This window comes from Bos indicus x Bos taurus, chromosome 27 (genome assembly GCF_003369695.1).
Source record: "Bos indicus x Bos taurus breed Angus x Brahman F1 hybrid chromosome 27, Bos_hybrid_MaternalHap_v2.0, whole genome shotgun sequence".
NCBI lineage: Eukaryota > Metazoa > Chordata > Mammalia > Artiodactyla > Bovidae > Bos > Bos indicus x Bos taurus.
In genome coordinates, this window is record NC_040102.1 from 37,222,971 (window position 1) to 37,243,371 (window position 20,401).

Below are 20,401 nucleotides of genomic sequence, written 5' to 3' on the forward strand. Positions count from 1 at the left end.
TGGACAGGGAGGCCTGGCGTGCTGTGATTCATGGGGTCGCAAAGAGTCGGACACAACTGAGTGACTGAACCTGAACTGAATGGGACCATGATTTTAGTTTTGAACACTGAGTTTTAAGCTAGCTTTTTCACTCTCCTCTTTCACCATTATCAACAGGCTCTTTAGTTTCTCTTCACTTTCTGCCATTAGAGTGGTGTCATCTGCACATGTGAGGTACTGATACTTCTCCCGGCAGTCTTGATTCCAGCTTGTGATTCATCCATCCTGGCATTTTGCATGATGTACTCTGCATATAATTTAAACAAGCAGGGTGACAATATACAGCCTTGATGTACTCCTTTCCCAATTTTGAACCAGTTTGTTGTTCCATATCCAGTTTTAACTGTTGCTTCTTGACCTGCATATAGGTTTCTCAGGAGGCAAGTAAAGTGGGTCTGGTATTCTCATCTCTTTAAGAATTTTCCACAGTTTGTTGTGATCCACACAGTCAAAGGTTATAGCATGATCAATGAAACAGAGAGAGATGTTTTTCTGGAATTTTCTTGGTTTTCTATGATGCAGCAGATGTTGGCAGTTTGATCTCTGGTTCCTTTGCCTTTTCTAAATCTAGCTTGTACATCTGAAAGTTCTCGGTTCATGTACCGTTGAAGCTGAGCTTGAAGGATTTTAAACATTATCTTGCTAGCATGTGAAATGAGCACAATTGTGTGGTAACTTGAACATTCTCTGGCAGTGGAATGAAAACTGACCTTTTCCAGTCCTGTGGCCCCTGCTGAGTTTTCCAAATTTGGTGACATTGAGTGCAGCACTTTAACAGCATCATCTTTAGGATTTTAAATAGCTCAGCTGGAATTCTGTCACCTCCACTAGCTTTGTTTGTAGTAATGCTTCCTAAGGCCCACATCACACTCCCATGATGTCCAGCTCTAGGAGAGTGATTTTTCATCATGGTTATCTGGGACATTAAGACTTTTTTTTGATATAGTTCTTCTGTGTATTCTTGCCACCTCTTCCTAATCTCTGCTTCTGTTAGGTCTTTATCATTCCAGTCCTTTATCGTGCCCATCCTTGCATGTAATATTCCCTTGATATCTCCTGTTTTCTTGAAAAGATCTCTAGTCTTCCCCATTCTATTATTTTCCTCTATTTATTTGTATTGTTCATTTAAGAAGGCCTTCTTATCTCTCCTTACTATTCTCTGGCACTCTGCATTTAGTTGGATATATCTTTCTCTTTCTCCCTTTTGTGTCTGTTCTTTCCTCAGCTATTTCTATAGCCTCCTCAGACAACGGCTTTGCCTTCTTGAATTTCTTTTTCTTTAGGATGGTTTTGGTCACTGCCTCTTATACAGTGTTATAGAGTTCTTCAGGCACTCTGTCTGCCAAATCCAATCCCTTGATTCTATTCATCACTTCCACTGGATAATCATAAGGGATTTAATTTAGGTCACACCTGTACGGCTTAGTGGTTTTCCCAGGTCCCTTCAGTTATGCCTGTTTTGCAGTAAGCTTGTGGTCTGAGCCCCAGTCAGATCTGCCGTCTTGTCTTTGCTGTCTGTATAGAGCTTCTCCATCTTCAGCTGCAAAAGAACATAATCAATCTGATTTCAGTGTCTGGTGATGTCCATCTGTAAAGTCATCTCTTAAGTAGTTGGAAAAGGGTGTTGACTATAACCAGCATGGTCTCTTAACAAAACTGTTAGCTGTCGCCCTGCTTCATTTTGTCCTCCAAGGCCAAAGTTCCCTGTTACTTCAGGTTATCTCTTGACTTCCTACTTTTGCATTCCAATCCGCTATGATGAAAAGGACGTCTTTTTTTGGTGTTAGTTCTAGAAGGTGTTGTAGGTCTTCATAGAATGGGTCAACTTAAGCTTTTTCAGCATCAGTGGTTGGGACATAGACTGTGATGTTGAATGGTTTGCCTTGGAAATGAACGGAGATCATTCTGTCATTTTTGAGACTGCACCCAAGCACTACATTTCAGACTGTTTTGCTGATTATGAGGGCTACTCCATTTCTTCTAAGGGATTCTTGCCCACCTTAGTAGATATAAAGGTCATCTGAATTTAATTCGCCCATTCCTGTCCATTTTAGTTTATTGATTCCTAAGATGTTGATACTCATTTTTGCCATCTCCTGCTTGACCACATCCAATTTACCTTGATTCATGGACCTAACATTCCAGCTTCCTATGCAATATTGTTGTTTATAGCATCAGACTGAACTTTCACCACCAGACACATCCACAGCTAAGCACCATTCCCACTTTGGCCCAGCCACTTCATTCTTTCTTAGAATTATTAGTAAGTGCGCTCCATTCTTCCCCAGCAGCATACTGGACACCTTCCAGCCTGGGGGGTGGGGGGGGGCTCATCTTCCAGTGTCATATATTTTTGCCCTTTCATACTGTCCATAGGCTTCCCTGGGCAAGAATACAGGAGTGGGTTACCATTTCCTTCTCTAGTGGACCACATTCTGTCAGAACTCTTCAATATGACGCGTCCATTTTGGGGCCCTGCGCAGCGTGGCTTATGGCTTCATTGAGTTATGCAAGCCCCTTTGCTGTGACAAGGCTGCAATGTATGAAGAGGAAGCTGCAAGATTAGGGGGCTGTTCATTGTGCATAAAGCCTTAACAGAAGGTTTTTGCCCTTAGGACAAACTCTTTGGTTCATGGGGTTCACCTTCTAATGCCATGGAAGCAGATAAACACATAATGTCAGGTAGAGACAAGTAGAAGAAAACAAGGCAGATAGAGCAGGAGACAGAGACAATGTTATAGTTTTAGGTAGGGCTATTGGGAAGGGCCTCCTTGAAGAGGATACCAAGTGAGCTGAGAACAGAATAAAGTCAGAGAAGGGCTGTGAGGTGTCTGGGGGAAGGACATTCCAGGTAGAGGGACCAGCCATGCCCAGCCCTGAGACAGGAATTCCAGCTTCCCCCCAGGGCACAGAGGATTTTAACGGAGCTGAATCCTGGAAGAGGAATCAGAGAAGGCACATCCACCCAGTGGCACTATGGCCCGTCTGGTTGTGTGGGATCATAGAGGCTGTTGGACGGCAAGTTGGCAATGGTCTTCTTGTGCCACTTAAGACACCAGCATCCACTGACTGCCGGGATTTTGAGCCGTGGGGCGGGGGCAGGGAGGAAAAAAAGTATCACTCAACTTCCTGACCTTGCAGCATAGAGGCTTGTTTTCTCAGAGAAAAGCCATGTGATTGACCTTCATGAGATGGTTCGTGACCATGACCTTCCTGAAAGTTATTCTCCACCCTAAAACAGCTTGGTATTGTCCTTAAGAAGCCCTAAACTCAACTCTATCGTCAGGCTTACCTCCTGTCTCCTCCTTCCCCCCGACAGAATTCTGTTTCTATCACACTGAGTCTCTTCCAGTTCCTGCACTGAGCCATGCTTTCTCGGAGCCTTTGTACCTGCTGTTAGGATTGCCCTCCTCTCTTCCTATGGCTCACATCCCTCAGGACTCCGTTTAAATGTCAGTTCTCCCGGTAGCCTTCCCAGACTAGCTTAGGTGCCTCCATCAAATGCTGCCTAAGCATTTCGTCCTATGAACATAGCACTCGTCACACTGTACTGTAGCTTTACAAAATTATCAAGTCATTCAATATACAGAAAAGTATAAAAAATAATAACAGAGAACTCATAAGCCTATCGCTGTACCTAAGCAATAACTCTGCTGGCTGAAGCCCTCTGTGAAGCTGGCCCCCAACACTGTGCCCCTCCCTGTTCCCAACTTCAGCTTAAATTCAGCAATTAGCTTACCATATGTATCTTCATACTTTTATTAGGCATGCACATAAGCTTAAACAACACACATTATTTTGCTTGGCTTTACACTTTATGTGTTATTAAAGAGATACTTCTGCAGCTTGCATTTTCCCCTCAGACTTACTTTTGAGGTTTATCCGTGTGGATACAGGTAGTTCTAGATCATTTCCACTGCTGTATACATACACTGTCGTCTATGGGTCGCACAGAGTCGGACACAACTGAAGTGACTTAGCAGCAGTAGCAGCAGCATACATACATTACACCACAATTTATCAATTTTCTTGCGTGGACATTAGATCGCTGGCAGGTTTTTGCAATTTCAAGCCACTCCGCCTCAAGCATGACCGGACCTGCCCCTCCTACATATGACAGTTATGGTAGTTTATCCCAGCGCATAGCTGAGTGTAACCACGGGGTCATCATGCCTGCGCGCATGATGGACTGGAACCAGCCTTTGCAAGTGGGGGGCAGCACGCGGTGGCATTTAGGTCGCAACTCTGCCTCTGGAGCAAACGCCTCCAAACGGGGATTTGGAGGCAAACGGGGGCTGGGACTCGGAACAGTGGACAGAGAACACTAACGCCCGTTTTGCAGGGCGAAGAATTCAGAATGTGGTTCAGAGTGTGGGGAGGGACCGCGGAGCACCGGCTCGGGGCCTGCAGTGCCCTCTCTTCCGGATGCGTCTCTCCTTCGATCTCCGGACAAAAAGCCCTGCACAGGTGGAGCGCTCTGGACTCTGAGAGCGTCCCCATCCCCCGGAAGGCAGGTCCGGCCCACGCCCGGCCCACATCCCGCACTGACCCCGCCCTCGCTCCTCCCCGGTAACGCCCCTCCGCACTCGCCCCGACCCCGCGGCGACTCGGCCCACAGCCCCGGCCTCGCCCCGCCCCCAGGCCTCGCCCCGCCCCGCCGCCCTCGCTCCGCCCCCGCTCCGCCCTCGCCCCACCCCTGCAGTGACACGCGCGGCGACTCGGCCCGCAGCCGGGCGATGACGGGCGCGCGGCCGCGCGCGGTGGGGCGGCGCGAGCCCCGGGAGCGCGGCGGCGGTGGCGGCGGCGGCGGCGGCGCGGGCGCGGCGGGCAGCATGGGCGGCGCGGGCAGCGCGGGCCGAGCGCTGGCTGCGCTGCTGCTGGCCGCGTCGGTGCTGAGCGCCGCGCTGCTGGCCCCCGGCGGCTCGTCGACGCCAGGTGAGTGCGCCCTCTGACCTGGCCCGCGGAGCGGCGCGGAGCCCGCCCGGGAGGCGCGGCGCCCGGAACTCGCGCGTCGTTTCCGCCGCGCCGCCCGTTGCGGGGCCGGGGCTCGCGCGCAGAGGCCGTCCGCATCCCGCGGGCGCCCGCCGCTCAGCGGGAGGACGCAGGCGGGGAAGTGGGGTTCCCAGGGCTTCATGGAGAGCCTTCCGCCGGGGGGCCGGCGCGCCCATCCGTCTGCCGCATGGAGGGGCTGCGGGACACCGGCCGGAGCCGCAGCCCTGAGCACGGCGGACTCAGGCCGGGGCCACGGGGCTGGGTCACCGCGGCCGGGGGCGCAGCGGCAGCGCAGCGGTCGGACACCGAGGAGCCTCCCTGGCCCGCTGGGCGGTTCCGTTTCCATGGTGACGGGCCGGGCGCAGCCGCCACGGTCTGCAGGGGATTCCGGGCCGGGTCTGCGGCCCGAGACCGGTCGAGTGGCGGGCGGTGCTGCTGTCCGGCCGAGAGGACCGGGCAACTGACTCTTGCTCCCGCGGGCGTTTCCCCGGCTGTCCGGGTCTCCGAGCTCGCCAGGGAAAGGGGAGGGGGAGGCAAATTCCAGAGCGTTCCCCCGGACCCCATGGACGAAGACTCGGGGCCCTCGAGGATCTCAGTCCAGGCCCCTTCCAAGGGGGTGCTGGTCGGGGCTGGAGAGATCGGGGGTCACCTGCCTCTCCCCGCCGCTCCCAGCCCCTCTGTATCCGAACACAGGGGGTTGAGGCCGGCGGGTGTGGTTCAGCCTTCCACCCCCTCCCCAGTCAAGATGCTGCAGGGCGGAGACAGCATGGATTTTGAAGTAGCGACTTAGCGGATTGCGTTTGGTAAACGGTCTCCCCGCCCCGCCTCCGTCTCGTCCACTCCCCCTCTACGTTGTAACTGAGGAGCCCACCTCGCGCGTTATGTAATCTGCCCGGTCCCAATTTGTGAGGGCAGATTCCGCACAGCGCTCTACTGGTTGTACTTCAGCATCCGTTGATAATGATCATTATCGCAGGGAACCGGTGGTTTCTAAATGGCCCTCGCCGCAGCACCTTCACAGAGCCGTGCTGCCAGGCTTCCAGTGCCACCTGGAGCCCAGGTTTGGGTGGGCAGATTCCTACCATAGGAATAAAGAACTCCACCTTCATATGAATTGAGGACTTGTTTGAAAAGGAAAAAAATAGTAGAATAAGTCTTTTAAAATATGCTCAGCACAGACACGTATGCGCTGAGAGGGAGAACCAGAAATTAAGTATTTGGAAATTCGGTAAAAGCCCGATATATGATCACTATTGAAAGGCAATTTGTTTGCCTTACTGTGTGGACAGGAAGAGGAGGAGGGAATTGTTCTTGTGTGTCAAACTCCTTTCTTGTGTGTCAAACTCCTTGAGGCTGCCCTGGGATTTCTAAGGTCAGCTGTTTGGAAGTTGGCAGCTTTTTCTAGAAACTGAGCATCGGTTTCAATTTTGGTGTCATATTGGATAGCTTAGGAATTTTGTCCTTTGTGTGTGTTTGTGATTCAGATGCAGACTTATTTTAAAAATTATTTTATTGAAATATAGTTGATTTACAGTGTGCTAATTTCTGCTGTACAGCAAAGTGATTCAGTTATATGTATATATACGTTCTTTTTTCATATTCTTTTCCTTTATGATTTATCGCAGGATACTGAATATGATTCCCTGTATTGTACAGTAGGCCTTGTTGCTTTATCCATTCTGTATATAATAGTCTGTATCTGCTAATCCCACAAACTCATTGCTTTTTTAAAAAATGTTTGAATAATGCAGAAAAGGTACAAAGGTATCAGAATCCCCTGGCCTTGCGCTCACAGCGTCTTCAGCTGTTGTCTTCAACCTTGGCTGCACATTAGCATTCCTTGCGAGCTGTTTTTGCTGCTGTTGTTGTGAGGAGGATAGAAAGTGTTGATGAGGTTGTGGAGATGAGGGAACCCCGCGCAATGTTGGTGGGAATGTAAATTGGTACAGCCATGATGGAAAACAGTATGGAGCTTCCTCAAAAGATTAAACATTGATCCAGCCTTTCTACTCCTGGGTATATAACTGAAGAAAATGAAAACATTAATTCAAAAAGATACATGCACCCCAGTGTTTATAGCAGAATTATTTACAGTAGCCAAGATATGGAAGCAAGGTAAGTGTCCATCAGCAGATGAATGAGTGAAGAAGATGTGGTGTGTGTGTATATATATATGTGTGTGTATACACACCCACCCACACACATACAGTGGAACACTGCTGCTGCTACTGCTGCTAAGTCGCTTCACTCGTGTCCGACTCTGTGCGACCCCATAGACAGCAGCCCACCAGGCTCCCCCGTCCCCGGGATTCTCCAGGCAAGAACACTGGAGTGGGTTGCCATTTCCTTCTCCAATGCATGAAAGTGAAAAGTGAAAGTGAAGTCGCTCAGCCGTGTCCAACTCTTAGCGACCCCACGGACTGCACCCTACCAGGCTCCTGCGTCCATGGGATTCTCCAGACAAGAGTACTGGAGTGGGTTGCCATTGCCTTCTCCACAATGGAATACTACTCAGTCATAAAAAAGAATGAAAATTTTGCCATTTGCAACAACGTGGATGGACCTAGAGGGTGTTATGCTTAGTGAAAAAAGTTAGAGAAAGGCAAATACTGTGTAACTTATACGTGAAATCTAAAAATGATTGAATGTAACAAAACGGAATGGACTCACAGATACGGAAAACAAACCAGTGGTTGCCAGTGAGGAGAGGGAAGGGGAGGGGCAAAGGTAGAGATGGGGGTGGGCAGTTAAGAGACCAAACTGCTGTGCCTAAAATAAACAAGCCACAGGGATATATTGTATAGCATGAGGAATACAGCAAGTATTTTATAGTAAGTTTAAGTGGAATATAGTCTATAAAAATTTCGAATCACTTTGTGATACACCTGAAACTAATCCATTGTAAGTCAGCTATCTTTCAATTTTAAAAATACAACAATTAAATCATACTGGTTAGGCAAGGAGGCCTGGCATGCTGTGGTTCATGGGGTTGCAAAGAGTCGGACACGACTGAGCGACTGAACTGAACTGGTTGGGCAGAGATTCTGATTTAATTGGTCTTGGTTGGGGCCAGGGCGTTGGGGTGTTTTTTTTTTTTTTTTTAAGCTTCTCAAGTAATTCTGATGTTCAGTTAGCATTAACCTTCCATACAACCTTTTATAAAATAAATAATGTTGATTATAATTAAGAGCTTTTAAAGTCTGAAATTCACATGGAAAAATTAAGCATGAAACAAGAACCGTCTTCTACCTACCACTGGAGACTCATAGAAATATGAGTAAAAACAGCAGTCATTACAACTCTAAAGGGATGATGCTATATAGAACAATTACGAAGGAAATTGTCAACAGCTAGTGACTGCAAATTTGCAAATGGGAGCTCTCAAACCTGAATAAAGGAAATGAAGGGTAATAGTTGAAAACATGACAAATATGACAAAGGATTTACTATCACAGGGGCCAAGTGGTTAAGTAAACATTCCAACTATCTACAGGAGCGGAAAACAGTGATGGTCAACATTTGGAGACATGTTCAAACTTGCTAATTGTTCATTCAAAGCAGAATAATATAGAAATTACATTTTCTATACATCAGGTTAAATAGCAAGGGGAAAAAATTAAGCTGCTAGGGAACAGTTTTGCTAAGTGTCAGGAGACTGGAAGCACAGAGCTTGGGTACCGGTCATGGTGGGTCTCTGCAGGTCTCAGCCCCCTCATCAGGCATGTCGTTGCTTGAGTCACCGGGGAGCTGGTAAACATCACACCTGCCTTTATAAATTGTCACAGCTCAACTGAGGGAGAACTTTGGCTAAATGTATCAAAAACTATTAGAAAGGCTATTTTTGGTTAAGAATTTCACTCCTGGAAGTTCATTCTGAAGGAACTATGTCAAAAGACAATGTTGATTTTCAGATGTCTATAGTACCATTTTTGTGTAGGATATAGCATCATTTCTTTTAAGATTTTTTTTTTAATGTGGACTGTTTTTGAAGTCTTTATTGAATTTTTTACAACACTGCTTCTGTGTTATGTCTTGGTTTTTTGGCCACGAGGCATGTGGGATCTTAACGTCTCAACCAGGGATCAAACCCATACCTGCTGCCTTGGACAGTGCAGTCTTAACCACCGGACTGCCAGGGAAGTCCCCAGCCTCATTTCTCATAACGGGAAGAAATGGGGAGTGAAATGTAAATAAGGTTAAACAAAAAAGAAGAAACAGTTTTAAAATAAAAAACGTTTAACCACATCGTTGTCCCCTGCGTTGGTTGGATGTGGTCCAGACCATTATAATCATTTGTCGAGCACCTATGCCAAATACTTATGCATGTTATCGATTTTAGCCCCTCCAACAATCCTCTGAAGCACATACTGCTGTAACCCCTAATTTATTGATGAGGATGCTGAGGGTGGTGGAGTTCAAATTCAAATTGGCTCGTCTAGGAGTCCACACGCGTAACCCACCACGTTGTACTCCTGGTCCCAAACACCGCTCCCACTGGCTGCTTTTGAGAGGGCCGCCAAAGAACAGACAAAGCTACTGGTAAAGCTTTATTTAGCCTGGGGGAGGAAGAAGCTTCAGTAGATTATTAAAAGATACGTACTGTGTATTTTGTCTTCACAGGGAGCTAAATAAGGGTAAATTTGAGTAAACTCTAAAAAATGAGAGATTTATGTTGGCTGTAGTGAAGAATTTTCCAAATTAACCAGATGAGATAGTGCATAGTCCTGAATTAAGTGTTCACATTACAAAAATAAGAGAGGTTAGATTATTTCCTTTCTAGTTGTGTTATCAAATAGGTTCCCTTAACCCTCCCACACAGTTGGTAGAAATGGAAGTTGGTGCAGCCACTGGGGAGAACGGTATGCAGGTTCATTAAAAAACTAAAAATACGACCCAGCAACCCCACTCCTTTGCATATACCCAGTTCAGTTCAGTTCAGTCACTCAGTCGTGTCCGACTCTTTGCGACTCCATGAATCGCAGCACGCCAGGCCTCCCTGTCCATCACCAGCTCCCGGAGTTCACTCAGACTCATGTCCATCGAGTCAGTGATGCCATCCAGCCATCTCATCCTCTGTCGTCCCCTTCTCCTCCTGCCCCCAATCCCTCCCAGCATCAAAGTCTTTTCCAATGAGTCAACTCTTCACATGAGGTGGCCAAAGTACTGGAGTTTCAGCTTTAGCATCATTCCTTCCAAAGAACACCCAGGACCAATCTCCTTTAGAATGGACTGGTACCCAGAGAAAACCATAATTCAAAAAGATGCATGCACCCCAATGTTTATTGCAGCACTGTTCACAATAGCCAAGACATGGAAACAATCTAAATTTCCATCAAGAGAGGAATGGATAAAGAAGATATGTTACATGTATACAATGGAATATTACTCAGTCATAAAGAAGAATGAAATAATGTCATTTGCAGCAACATAGCTGCAACTGGATATTATCCTCTTAAGTGAAAGAAGTCAGAGAAAGATAAATATCATATGATGTCACTATATGTGGAATCGAAAATAAAAGAATGATACAAATGAACTTATTTACAAAACAGAAACAGACAAACTTCAGAAACAAACTTACAGTTACCAAAGGGGAAAGGTTGGGGGGTTATAAATTAGGAGTTTGGGATTAACATTGCAAACTATACATAGATAGAGATATAGATATAATAGTTAACAAAGTCCTGTATAGCACAGGGAACTCTACTCGTTTTTCTATAATAACCTGTATGGGAAAAGAATCTGAAAAAGAATGGATGTATGTATAATGAAATCATTTTTCTATATACCTGTTTGCTGTATACTAGCACAACATTGCAAATCAACTATATGCCAATATAAAAGTTTAATTAAAGTTTTTTCTTTTTTAATATTTTCATTTATTTTTTTGGCTTTGCTGGGTCTTAGTTGCAGCATGCAGGATCTTTAGCCATGACATATGAACTCTTAGTGGCGGCATATGGGATCTTGTTCCCTAACCAGGGATCGGACCCAGGCCCCCTCCACTGGGGGTGTGGAATCAGCCATTGGACCACCAGGGAAATCCCATCCCTTTTTTCCTTTTGCCTGGAAGCTAGAGGGTAATTTCTCTTCCATCTCACAGATAATACGTGCCAATAACAGGTGACCTTGTTTTCCTAGCAAATGGGCAGAGTGAGGTGGAGAGTGTGCATCACTCTCATGGAACCCAAAGAGCATCTGGTGAAGTGATGAGCTCTAAGCCAGGGAGCTCTTCTGTCCTTCAGACTTAAGCTCTCTCCTTCTCCGCCTCACATCTGCCATGGGAACCAGTTGATCCTGAACCCCAGACCGAAGTGACCTCAGGCAGAGCTCCTCAGACTGTTAAGGATGTGCAGATCCCCAAGGGATGCTGATGGGTCCTGCAGGTCTCACGAGCTGCCCGTCCCGGCTCAGAGCCGAGTGATGTGGACCAGGAAAGCTGGGGCTTGGGAGTCACACATATGGAGTTCCAGTGATTTCACGGAAAAACTCTGGCTATGGGTCGTGATGCAGTCCTTGTGAGCTGTAATTTCTTCATCTGTAGGGTGGAGGAAATTCCCAGCTCTCGAGGTTGTCAGTATCATAGAGAAGGTGCGTGGAAACTACCAAACCGGTGCCCCTCACACCTTAGCAGTTGTCGACTGTAAGGTGTGGTTGGCGTTAATTGAACCCGCGTTTGTAGTAGAGGCACACGTGTGGAAGGGGAGGGGACTGGGTGCATGTGTGTCCGTGTGGACAGGGCATGAGGGACAAGAAGCCCCGGCATTTGAGAAGCATTCCTGGGAAGCCGCTGTTCACTCCAGTGCCGCTTTCTGACACAGCTTTCAAGTGCCTCGTTTTTCTTTTTTTCTATTTCTTATCAGACTTAGACAAAAAGAAGCCCGTGGAGCTGAAGATGGACCAGGCTTTGCTGGTCATCCATAATGAACTGCCTGGGACAAACCTGACCGTCTACTGGAATTTCGATCGCTGTTACCATGTAGGTGCCACATGTGTGCTCACAGTTATGTTTCTTCTGAGGCTAGTCTCGTGACCTTTGTGCTGTCATGAAGCCAACAAACATGTTAGTTTGTTGGGTTTTTTTTTATAATTTTATTTATCTGCTTATGCCTTTGCTGGGTTTTCATTGCTTTGGACGGGCTTTCTCTGGTTGCGGTGCTCAGGCTTCTCGTTGCAGTGACTTCTCTTGTTTCAGAGCACAGGCTCTCCATCCACGGGCTCGGTAGTTGCAGCTCCCAGGCTCTAGAGCACAGGGTCGGTGCACAGGATTAATTGCTCCATGACACGTGGGATTTTTCCAGACCAGAGATCAAACCCATGTCCCCTGCATTGGCAGGCGGATCCTTTACCACCGAGCCACCAGGGAAGTCCCCACATGTTAGCTTTACAGGTGAGGAAGGCTAGATAAAGATTCAGAAGGAATGCCATCATAGAGAATGCCTGGCAGTGGGCCACATCTGTTCACCTTCTCTTTTCCGTGCCCATCTTTTTCAGACCAGTGAGATAAGCAAATCGATAGATCTGTTTTTTGGGGTTTTGGTTTAATGTGGCAAGTGCTCTTTCATGCCACAGTAAGAGCATAAGCCAGGTCTGGGCCGCTTGCCCATTTCTGCCACCTCTTAGAGCCTGTGCCCTTAGAAGCACTCTCCAGGGGCCTAGGGTGTGACAGGTTTTCAAGTTGTTGAGGAAAGATGCGCTAGGACTGGAGTCTCAGCAGGGTGTGCATAGTTCCCTTTGCAGTTGGTTCAGTTTGACCCTTTATGAAGCCTGAACTAATGGTGTTTTATTTGACTTCTCTACCTACTGCATAACCCTCTTGCTGGACCAGAGAAGGAAGGGATGAGATTCGGGGTTTCTCCACTGAGGGGTGGTGAGGGAGGCCCGTGCTGAGGCCCTTCTGATGATAAAGGATTTTATATGAAGGTGTTACTCCTGTGCTAAACCTTATTGCTTTTTCGGGACAAGGCTATTCTTCCATGTAAAATGAAATAGCCTACTTCCAAATTGAGAGCTTCAGTGTACCACCTTCAGAGGAGGAATTTTCCTGGATAGTGATCTCTTTAGTGTTGTTGTTTAGTTGCTGAGTCGTGTCTGACTCTTTGACACCCTATGGACTATAGCCCGCCAGCCTCCTCTGTCCATGAGATTTCACAGGCAAAAATACTAGAGTGGGTTGCCATTTCCTTCTCTTGTGGATCTTCCCAACCCAGGGATCGAACCCACATCTCCTTCATTGCAAGTGGATTCTTTACCTCTGAGCCACCAGGAAATCCCCTGTTTAATGTAAATAGCTTTTTTAAAAAAGGCAAATTTTTAAAAGTCCGCAGTATGGGCATCAGCTGGAAGGTAATGGAGCAGTATGTGACACCTTCTGTAAAGTGGCATGAAACAGAACATTTGTGATAATAAGAAGGTAGGTCAAGACCAAGAAAAGGTTTATCATACAAGAAAGTTTATGTATTTAACAAAAGATCAATCATGTCTTGTCAAAAGAGACTAAATAAACACAACAGGCAGAAATGATACTTTCTGCAATTTCATCTCTCTACACAACAAAAATATAATGGAAGAGAGAATACAAAGGTAAATATTTCATGGAAAATCTTTGACCTGGCCAAAGCAATTCTTATGAAAATTTGTTTCTAAATGTTTCAAACAATAAAGATGATGTTAATACAGTTAATATAAGTTGCAGCTTCTGTTTAATGAGGGCCTGCTCTTTGTTATGCGTGTTACAGCTCATGTAATCCTCACGCAATTCAGGATGCTACAGGCAGTGATGCTGAGATTAAGGGCAGGAAGGGGACTTTCCCCTGGGTGCCCCAGCAGTCACGTGGCAATGCTGGGGTCCACACCCCTTGTTCTAGCTTCAGAGTCTGTCCGCTTTCCATATTCTGCTGTATGTTTATCAGGAAGAAGAGGGGAAATGCAAAGCTAGTGAGTAAGGATCTCAGGGTTTTGGAAATCAGTGTCATCATCCAAACAACAAAAAAAGGAAGCAATAAAAACAGTAACTATGGAAACTGCAAAGTGAGAAAAAAATGGGAATAAGAATGAGCCAAGTGATTTTTAAAAAAATAAAAGTCACACATACTCTGTAATGGTCTAGATGGGAAAAGAGTCTTTAAAAAAAAAGAGAGGATATATATACATATATAACTGATTCACTTTGTAGTACAGCAGAAACTAACACAACAGTGTAAATCAACTCCAATAAAAATTTGTTTTAAAAATCACACAATTGATAAATTACTGATATATTTAAAGAGCAATGGAAATTAATAAAATTAGAATTTATATGTCAACAGAGATTAAAATAATTATGGTTCAATGAACAGTGAAAACTGATCAATTTAAAGTAAAAAAAATTCAATTCCTTTAAAAAATGTAATATGAAGATTAATCCAAGAAGCTGAGGACATGCGATTTCCCTGGTGATCCAATGGTAAAGACTGCCTGCTTCCAATGCAGGGGGCTTGGGTTCAGTCCCTGGTCTGGGACATTCCACATGCTGTGCGGTGTGGCCAAAAAAAAAAAAGAAATTGAGGACATAAACAGATCAGCAACTGATTAAGAAATCTGGAAAATTATAGGAAATTTCTCCACATAAAAATAGATCATTTTTTCCTTCATTTTCAAATAATAAATAATTCTAAATCTATATAAGTGAAAGAGAAAGTGCTAGTTGCTCGATCGTGTCCAACTCTTCGAGACCCCATGGACTGCAGCCTACCAGGCTCCTCCCTCCATGGGATTCTCCAGGCAAGAGTACTGGAGTGGGGTGCCATTGCCTTCTCCAGGGGATCTTCCCGACCCAGGGATCGAACCCAGGGTCTCCCGCATTCCAGGTAGATGCTTTAACCTCTGAGCCACCGGGGAAGCCCACCTATAAATCTATATAAACCCACCCTAAACATAACAACTATTAAAAAAATAATGGCTTGATACCTGATTCATTCTGCAGGGCTTTAATCTTAAAACCTATCAAAGAAATGAGAAGAAATGCAGGTCAGTGTTTCACCCTAACCCTAACCCTTAAACTTGTATCAGGTAGAATAAGTTAGCATACTGAGAGATTTAGGATGACTTATATTGTCATCCTTGAGGGATCTATAAGAAGTCATATATATGGACAACAATCAAATTTTAATGGAAAGATTATAGTCTAAATGGGGAGATAGCCATCGCACAGTGATGTGATGATTAAACATAGGAAAAATGGCAGAACTTCCCAAATTAGTTTATACAGTCAACACAGTTGCTGTTAATACATCAATGGATACTTTATAGAAGCTCCATAAAAAGAATTCCAAATTATATGAAAGAGTTTAAGTGGGCAACTGAATCAGAGGATGGCCCGAAAGTGAACAGATGGTCCAGAGCCTTGCTCTGCCCGATGAGGTGCCTCGCAGAGCACAGTGGTGAGTGCAGCCAGAGAGAGAGAAACGAGGACAAGTGGGCCAAACTGAGTGTGACAGGTAGACTGTTAACTTACGTATCAGTTTGACATACTACAGCGCAAACCATGGGAAAGGCATCTGGAGTTATCTGATACCATCTATCAAATACCCCAAGTAGATTCAAGTAAAAAAACCTACAAATTAAAGAAAAAACGCAGAATACATCTTTATGCTCATGAAGCAACAGAAGAAATAACACACCAGAGTAGTGTGAGTGTATAGAGCTTTATAGACAACAGAATGTAGCAGCATGAAAGCGCGAGTGGGGAAGTGTTTGAGAGAGTTAGAAGCTTAATGTTGCAGTACGTGAGGAGAGATTTCTAAGATTATGTTTGAGGGAACTAGGTGTCTAACGTGGTTCACACCATAGGGAACATAAAAGAGTCAAAGAAAATTGAATTATTTAATGTACTGATAGAGGCTTCCGTGGGTCTCAGCAGTAAAGAATCTGCTTGACCATGCAGGAGATGCGGATTCAATCTCTGGGTTGAGAAGATCCCCTGGAGAAGGAAATGGCAGCCCACTCCAGTATTCCTGCCTGGGAAATCCCATAGACAGAGGAGCCTGGTGGGCTACAGTCCATGGGATCGCAAAGAATAGGACACAACTGAAGCAACTAAACAGTAACACATCTACCGATAATTAAAAATGTAATCTGAATGCTGTGGTATTATAAACTCCTAAGGCACTGGCACCCCACTCCAGTACTCTTGCCTGGAAAATCCCATGGACAGAGGAGCCTGGTGGGCTAAGAGTCGGACACGACTGAGCGACTTCACTTTTCACTTTCATGCATTGGAGAAGGAAATGGCAACCCACTCCAGTGTTCTTGCCTGGAGAATCCCAGGGACGGGGGAGCCTCGTGGGCTGCCGTCTATGGGGTCACACAGAGTCGGACACGACTGAAGCGACTTAGCAGCAGCAGCAGCAGCAGTGCCTGAACTAAAGGAAGAAGGATGTGACGTCCTGGTCAGGCTCTGAGAAATAAATCTGTTTTAGTTTTTTATTTTATGTGAATGTTGTTTGGCCACGTGTAACAAGAACCATTAAAATGATTTTTTTTTTAAGCCAATAATCTCATTTTTGGAAATTTATCCCAGGGAAAGAATTTAAAGGAATAAGAACATCATGTGTAGATCTTTAAAAACAATATAATTTTTATAAATTATAGGTATACTTATATGTCATATCATTAAATTAGATCTTTCAAAACTATAATTTATATGTTATATACAAAATGATAAAGAAAAGCTTTGAAAGCAGCCTAAATATTCCTGACTATAGTATGTGATGGAACATGATGTATCAATTAATGCAACCTTGATAAATATGCAAGTTGGCTAGAATCATAAGTTTATTTGTTAAACAATATTAGGCAAAACCATAAAAGGCAATATTTAATGGATGCTCTGTTTGTTAATAACGTGAAGAATTGACCTGTGAATAAAGGTTTGTGTAGTTCTGTAGCAACACCTACTTACATAGACAAATTTTACCTAAATTATTGAAATTTAAAAATTATTTACAAGCATGAAGATGTTTTCTCAGGCCCTTCAGTTGGATATCCGACTACCGAAGACTGCCAGATCCCTAACCCTGGCCTGTGCTTGGATCTCTAGTGTCTGCTCCAGGTTCTGGCCACCGTCTCGCAGAGCAGGAAGGCCGGGCGGCCGGGCATCGCAGCCGTGGCCGTGAGCACCCAGCACGGGTCCATCCTGCAGCTGAACAACACCGCAGAGGACAAGGAAGTCTGTAGGTTCGTACCCGCTTCGATGTGACCTACTGAAATCCGCAGTTCTCTCTGCTATTTTTTTTTTCCTGTTTGGCTTCTAGCTCTTCCTTCTTTCAGAACATCTTTCTGTGTCTTCCCTGGTCTCCATCCAGAGACGCCGCTCACTCTGTCTGGACAGCATCACCAGTATCCAACTCCTATTTCCTAACCTAATGGTGTTTCTTCATTTTACCTAATCTCTGTAGGCTGGAGTACAAATTTGGAGAATTTGGAAACTATTCTCTCTTGGTAAAGCATGTCCGTGACGGAGTCAGTGAAATTGCGTGTGACCTGGTCGTCAACAAGGAGCCAGTCGACAGTAACCTTCGTACGTACATGCTCTTGCTTGATTTCGAGAGTTTGCATTTTCAACCATTTCAGTTTTTGAGTACTGTTTGCAACATGTTGTGTAATTCAAACCCTGGATTACAGGTTGTCTGTCTCATTATGGCATGTTTATAGTGTATTTATTGTGCCATTGGTATATACTAAGAAAATTACGTGATACATAAAAATATTTGATATATCCACATATTCTCATAGTTGGTTTAATTTTGAAGCATAAATAAGCCAAAAAAAGTTAATGCAGTGGAAAGAAACTAGAAATTGGCTAGCAATCTGGCAGTTGACTGTCAAGTATCTTTCCTTGTTTTAGGATTTAGAATACAGTGTTTTCTGTATGTGTCTTTGACAGTTCAGACATCCTCTTGGGTTCTGAAGGAGTTGTTCAGTCTCTAATAACTCCTCTGGAGGAAATGAGTCATTCTGGGTCCCCAGTAGATAGTATCAGAAGTCCCTGGGGCTGTTCCAGACAGTAAGTACTGTTCGCAGTGATGCTGTTGAAGACTGGTTGGTTGTGTCAGAAGAACATTAGTAAGAGGCAACGTGAAAGGGCCAATGTGGGAAGATTCAGTCATTAAAAGAATAATGAAGTAATTGATGGAAACACCCTGAACATAACAAAAACCAATGAGTTCACTATGAAGCTAAAAAGCACAAAGCCCCCATCCCCAAACAGAAACAATATTTTGGTTGCCTTTGGGAGTGACAGGGACACGTGGTGTTAACTGTTGCAATTAAAATAGTGGAAAAGCAGGATCATCTGTTCTGCCTTTCCTGTTTTTGACTGTATTTTAGGATAACGGAGTAGTCTAGGTGAAGAGGGTAAATTCTTTACAGAAGAATCCAGCTAATAGTGTGGCAGAATATTTTGCAACACCCAATGAAATCATCTATTTAGGCAAAAACTGTGAGTGGATGGAACCATGCGATGAAAGGGAGACTTTACACGGGAGGGGTCAGGCCTCCACCCCCTGAATGTGGGCATCAGGTGCTACACAGGAGGGTCAGGCCTCCACCCCCTGAACGTGGGTATCAGGTGTACGGTGGGCAGCAGGAGTTGCTACTGATGGGACACGTTGGTGAAGACGCCGCACCTGCGGAGCATCCCTGCCGGGAAAGTGGGCCTTCTCGACCAAGGCTGAACAGGTGACTTCCCATCTGCAGAACACTCAGAGGACAGAGGAGCAAGATCAGTGACACCGGGTGGAAGCGCCCTGGCAGATCTAGACCGAGAATGAGACGCCTGATAGGAGACGGCCAACCTCGTGTCAGTCAAGTCCGTGACTGTGGACGAACGCACAAGACTTAAGAAACATAACATGTGCAAGGTGTGAGCCTTGCCTCGGTCCTGATTTGAACACACGGACTACAAAATGTGTCTTCAAGACAACTGGAAAAATTTGAATATGGAGTCAGTATTAGCCAGGGAGTTATTAATTTTGTATCACATTGTGCCTATACAGCAAAAGGTCCATTTTTAAGAAACTTTTCATTTTGAAATAGCTTTAGACTCATGGAAACATTGCAAGGAAGTGTTCCCATATGCCCTTCGGCCAGCTTCCCCTCAGCCCCTGAACTGTATAATCACAGTACCGTGATCCCTCGTATAGTTTCTAAAACCAGGCGCCTAACGAGCACCCAGTGCTGTGAGCTGAGCTTTGGACTTCACAGGCTTCTCCAGCTGTCTTCTAGTGTCCTTTCCCCGTCCAGGGTTCCAGGGCACTTAGTGGTCAGGTCTCCCACGCCTCCTCTAAACCAGTCTCGTCTCTTCTAATCAGGCTTTCTTGATCTTTGACCACCTTGATGCTTTTGAAGAAGACTGGCCAGTTGTCTTCTTCCTTGGGTTTGCTTGCTGCCTTCCTGTGACCAGGGAGAGGCTGTGTGTCTTCAACAGAGTCCTGTGGAAGTGACGCTGTGTCCTCTCGGGGTGGGGGGGTCAGGTCAAGGGTTGCATGATGTTAAATATGTACATCCCAAAGATGTGGGAATGAAATAACTGACGTCAGGGATTTGCCTAAAAGACTTCAGGCAAAAGAAAAAGGAGAATGAAGATGAAGCAAGAGTGGCAATGCTTGAAATTCTAGAGTCTAGGCTAAAAGTGTATGTGGGCTTATTATACAGTTTTGAGTATGTTTGCTATTTCTCAGGATGAAAATTAGCACTTTAGTCATGAATTGTATTCTCAATTGTTAGTAAGAAATTTCACATAAGGGATATAGGCCTTCTCTTCATGTTGCCATTTTTTATTTGTTTGCATTTTTCTTTTTTTAACTTTTCCATTTATTGAAGTACAGTTGATTTACAATGTTAATTTCTACTGTACAGCAAAGGTGACTCAGTTGTACGTATAAATACATCCTTCTTCATATTCTGTTTGCATTTTTCATTCACAGATAACTGCAATGACACGACAGCCTTGCTGCTTGTGACCACACTTGTGGTGATGACGTGTTTCCTTTGATTTTTGCAGCTGTGGGTATCGCGTTCCTTGTCGGCATGGTGCTCGCCATCGTGGTGTCCTTCCTGAGATTCCTGCTGAGGTAAGGTGCTGCAGGCATGCTGGGGAAAGTAGTATAGAAAAAAATGTGTTCAGAAAGGGTAGTTTGATCATTATTCCTGGATTAAATGAAAATTTACTGTGTCCACCACGCCATCCTAGGTGTTAGGGATTCAGTGTCGAGTAAGAGATGGCCTCTGACTTCAAGGAAATAATAACCTAGTTGGCATGGATCTTTACCTTCAATTCTCCCACGTGGCTGAAACGTAGAAGAAAATGCTTGAGCAATCACTGCTTCCT

The 20,401-nt window shown here is 45.1% G+C and overlaps 1 protein-coding gene across 3 annotated transcripts in view; it reads left to right on the forward strand.

The window, feature by feature from the left end:
- Positions 1–4,854: 4,854 nt before the first annotated feature.
- The window catches only part of HGSNAT (heparan-alpha-glucosaminide N-acetyltransferase), a 34,015-nt gene continuing 18,468 nt past the window's right edge, over positions 4,855–20,401 (forward strand). Inside the window, exons 1-5 of one of the 3 annotated variants that reach the window (XM_027529717.1) lie at positions 4,855–4,974; positions 11,895–12,010; positions 17,111–17,247; positions 17,469–17,590; positions 20,075–20,144. In XM_027529717.1, the coding sequence (XP_027385518.1) occupies positions 4,872–4,974; positions 11,895–12,010; positions 17,111–17,247; positions 17,469–17,590; positions 20,075–20,144 (548 nt within the window). In that variant the 5' untranslated portion in view covers positions 4,855–4,871. Of the gene's footprint in view, positions 4,975–5,412; positions 5,835–10,978; positions 11,623–11,894; positions 12,011–17,110; positions 17,248–17,468; positions 17,591–20,074; positions 20,145–20,401 lie in introns of those variants that run through there. The other 2 variants (XM_027529719.1, XM_027529718.1) reach the window with 2 other exon arrangements.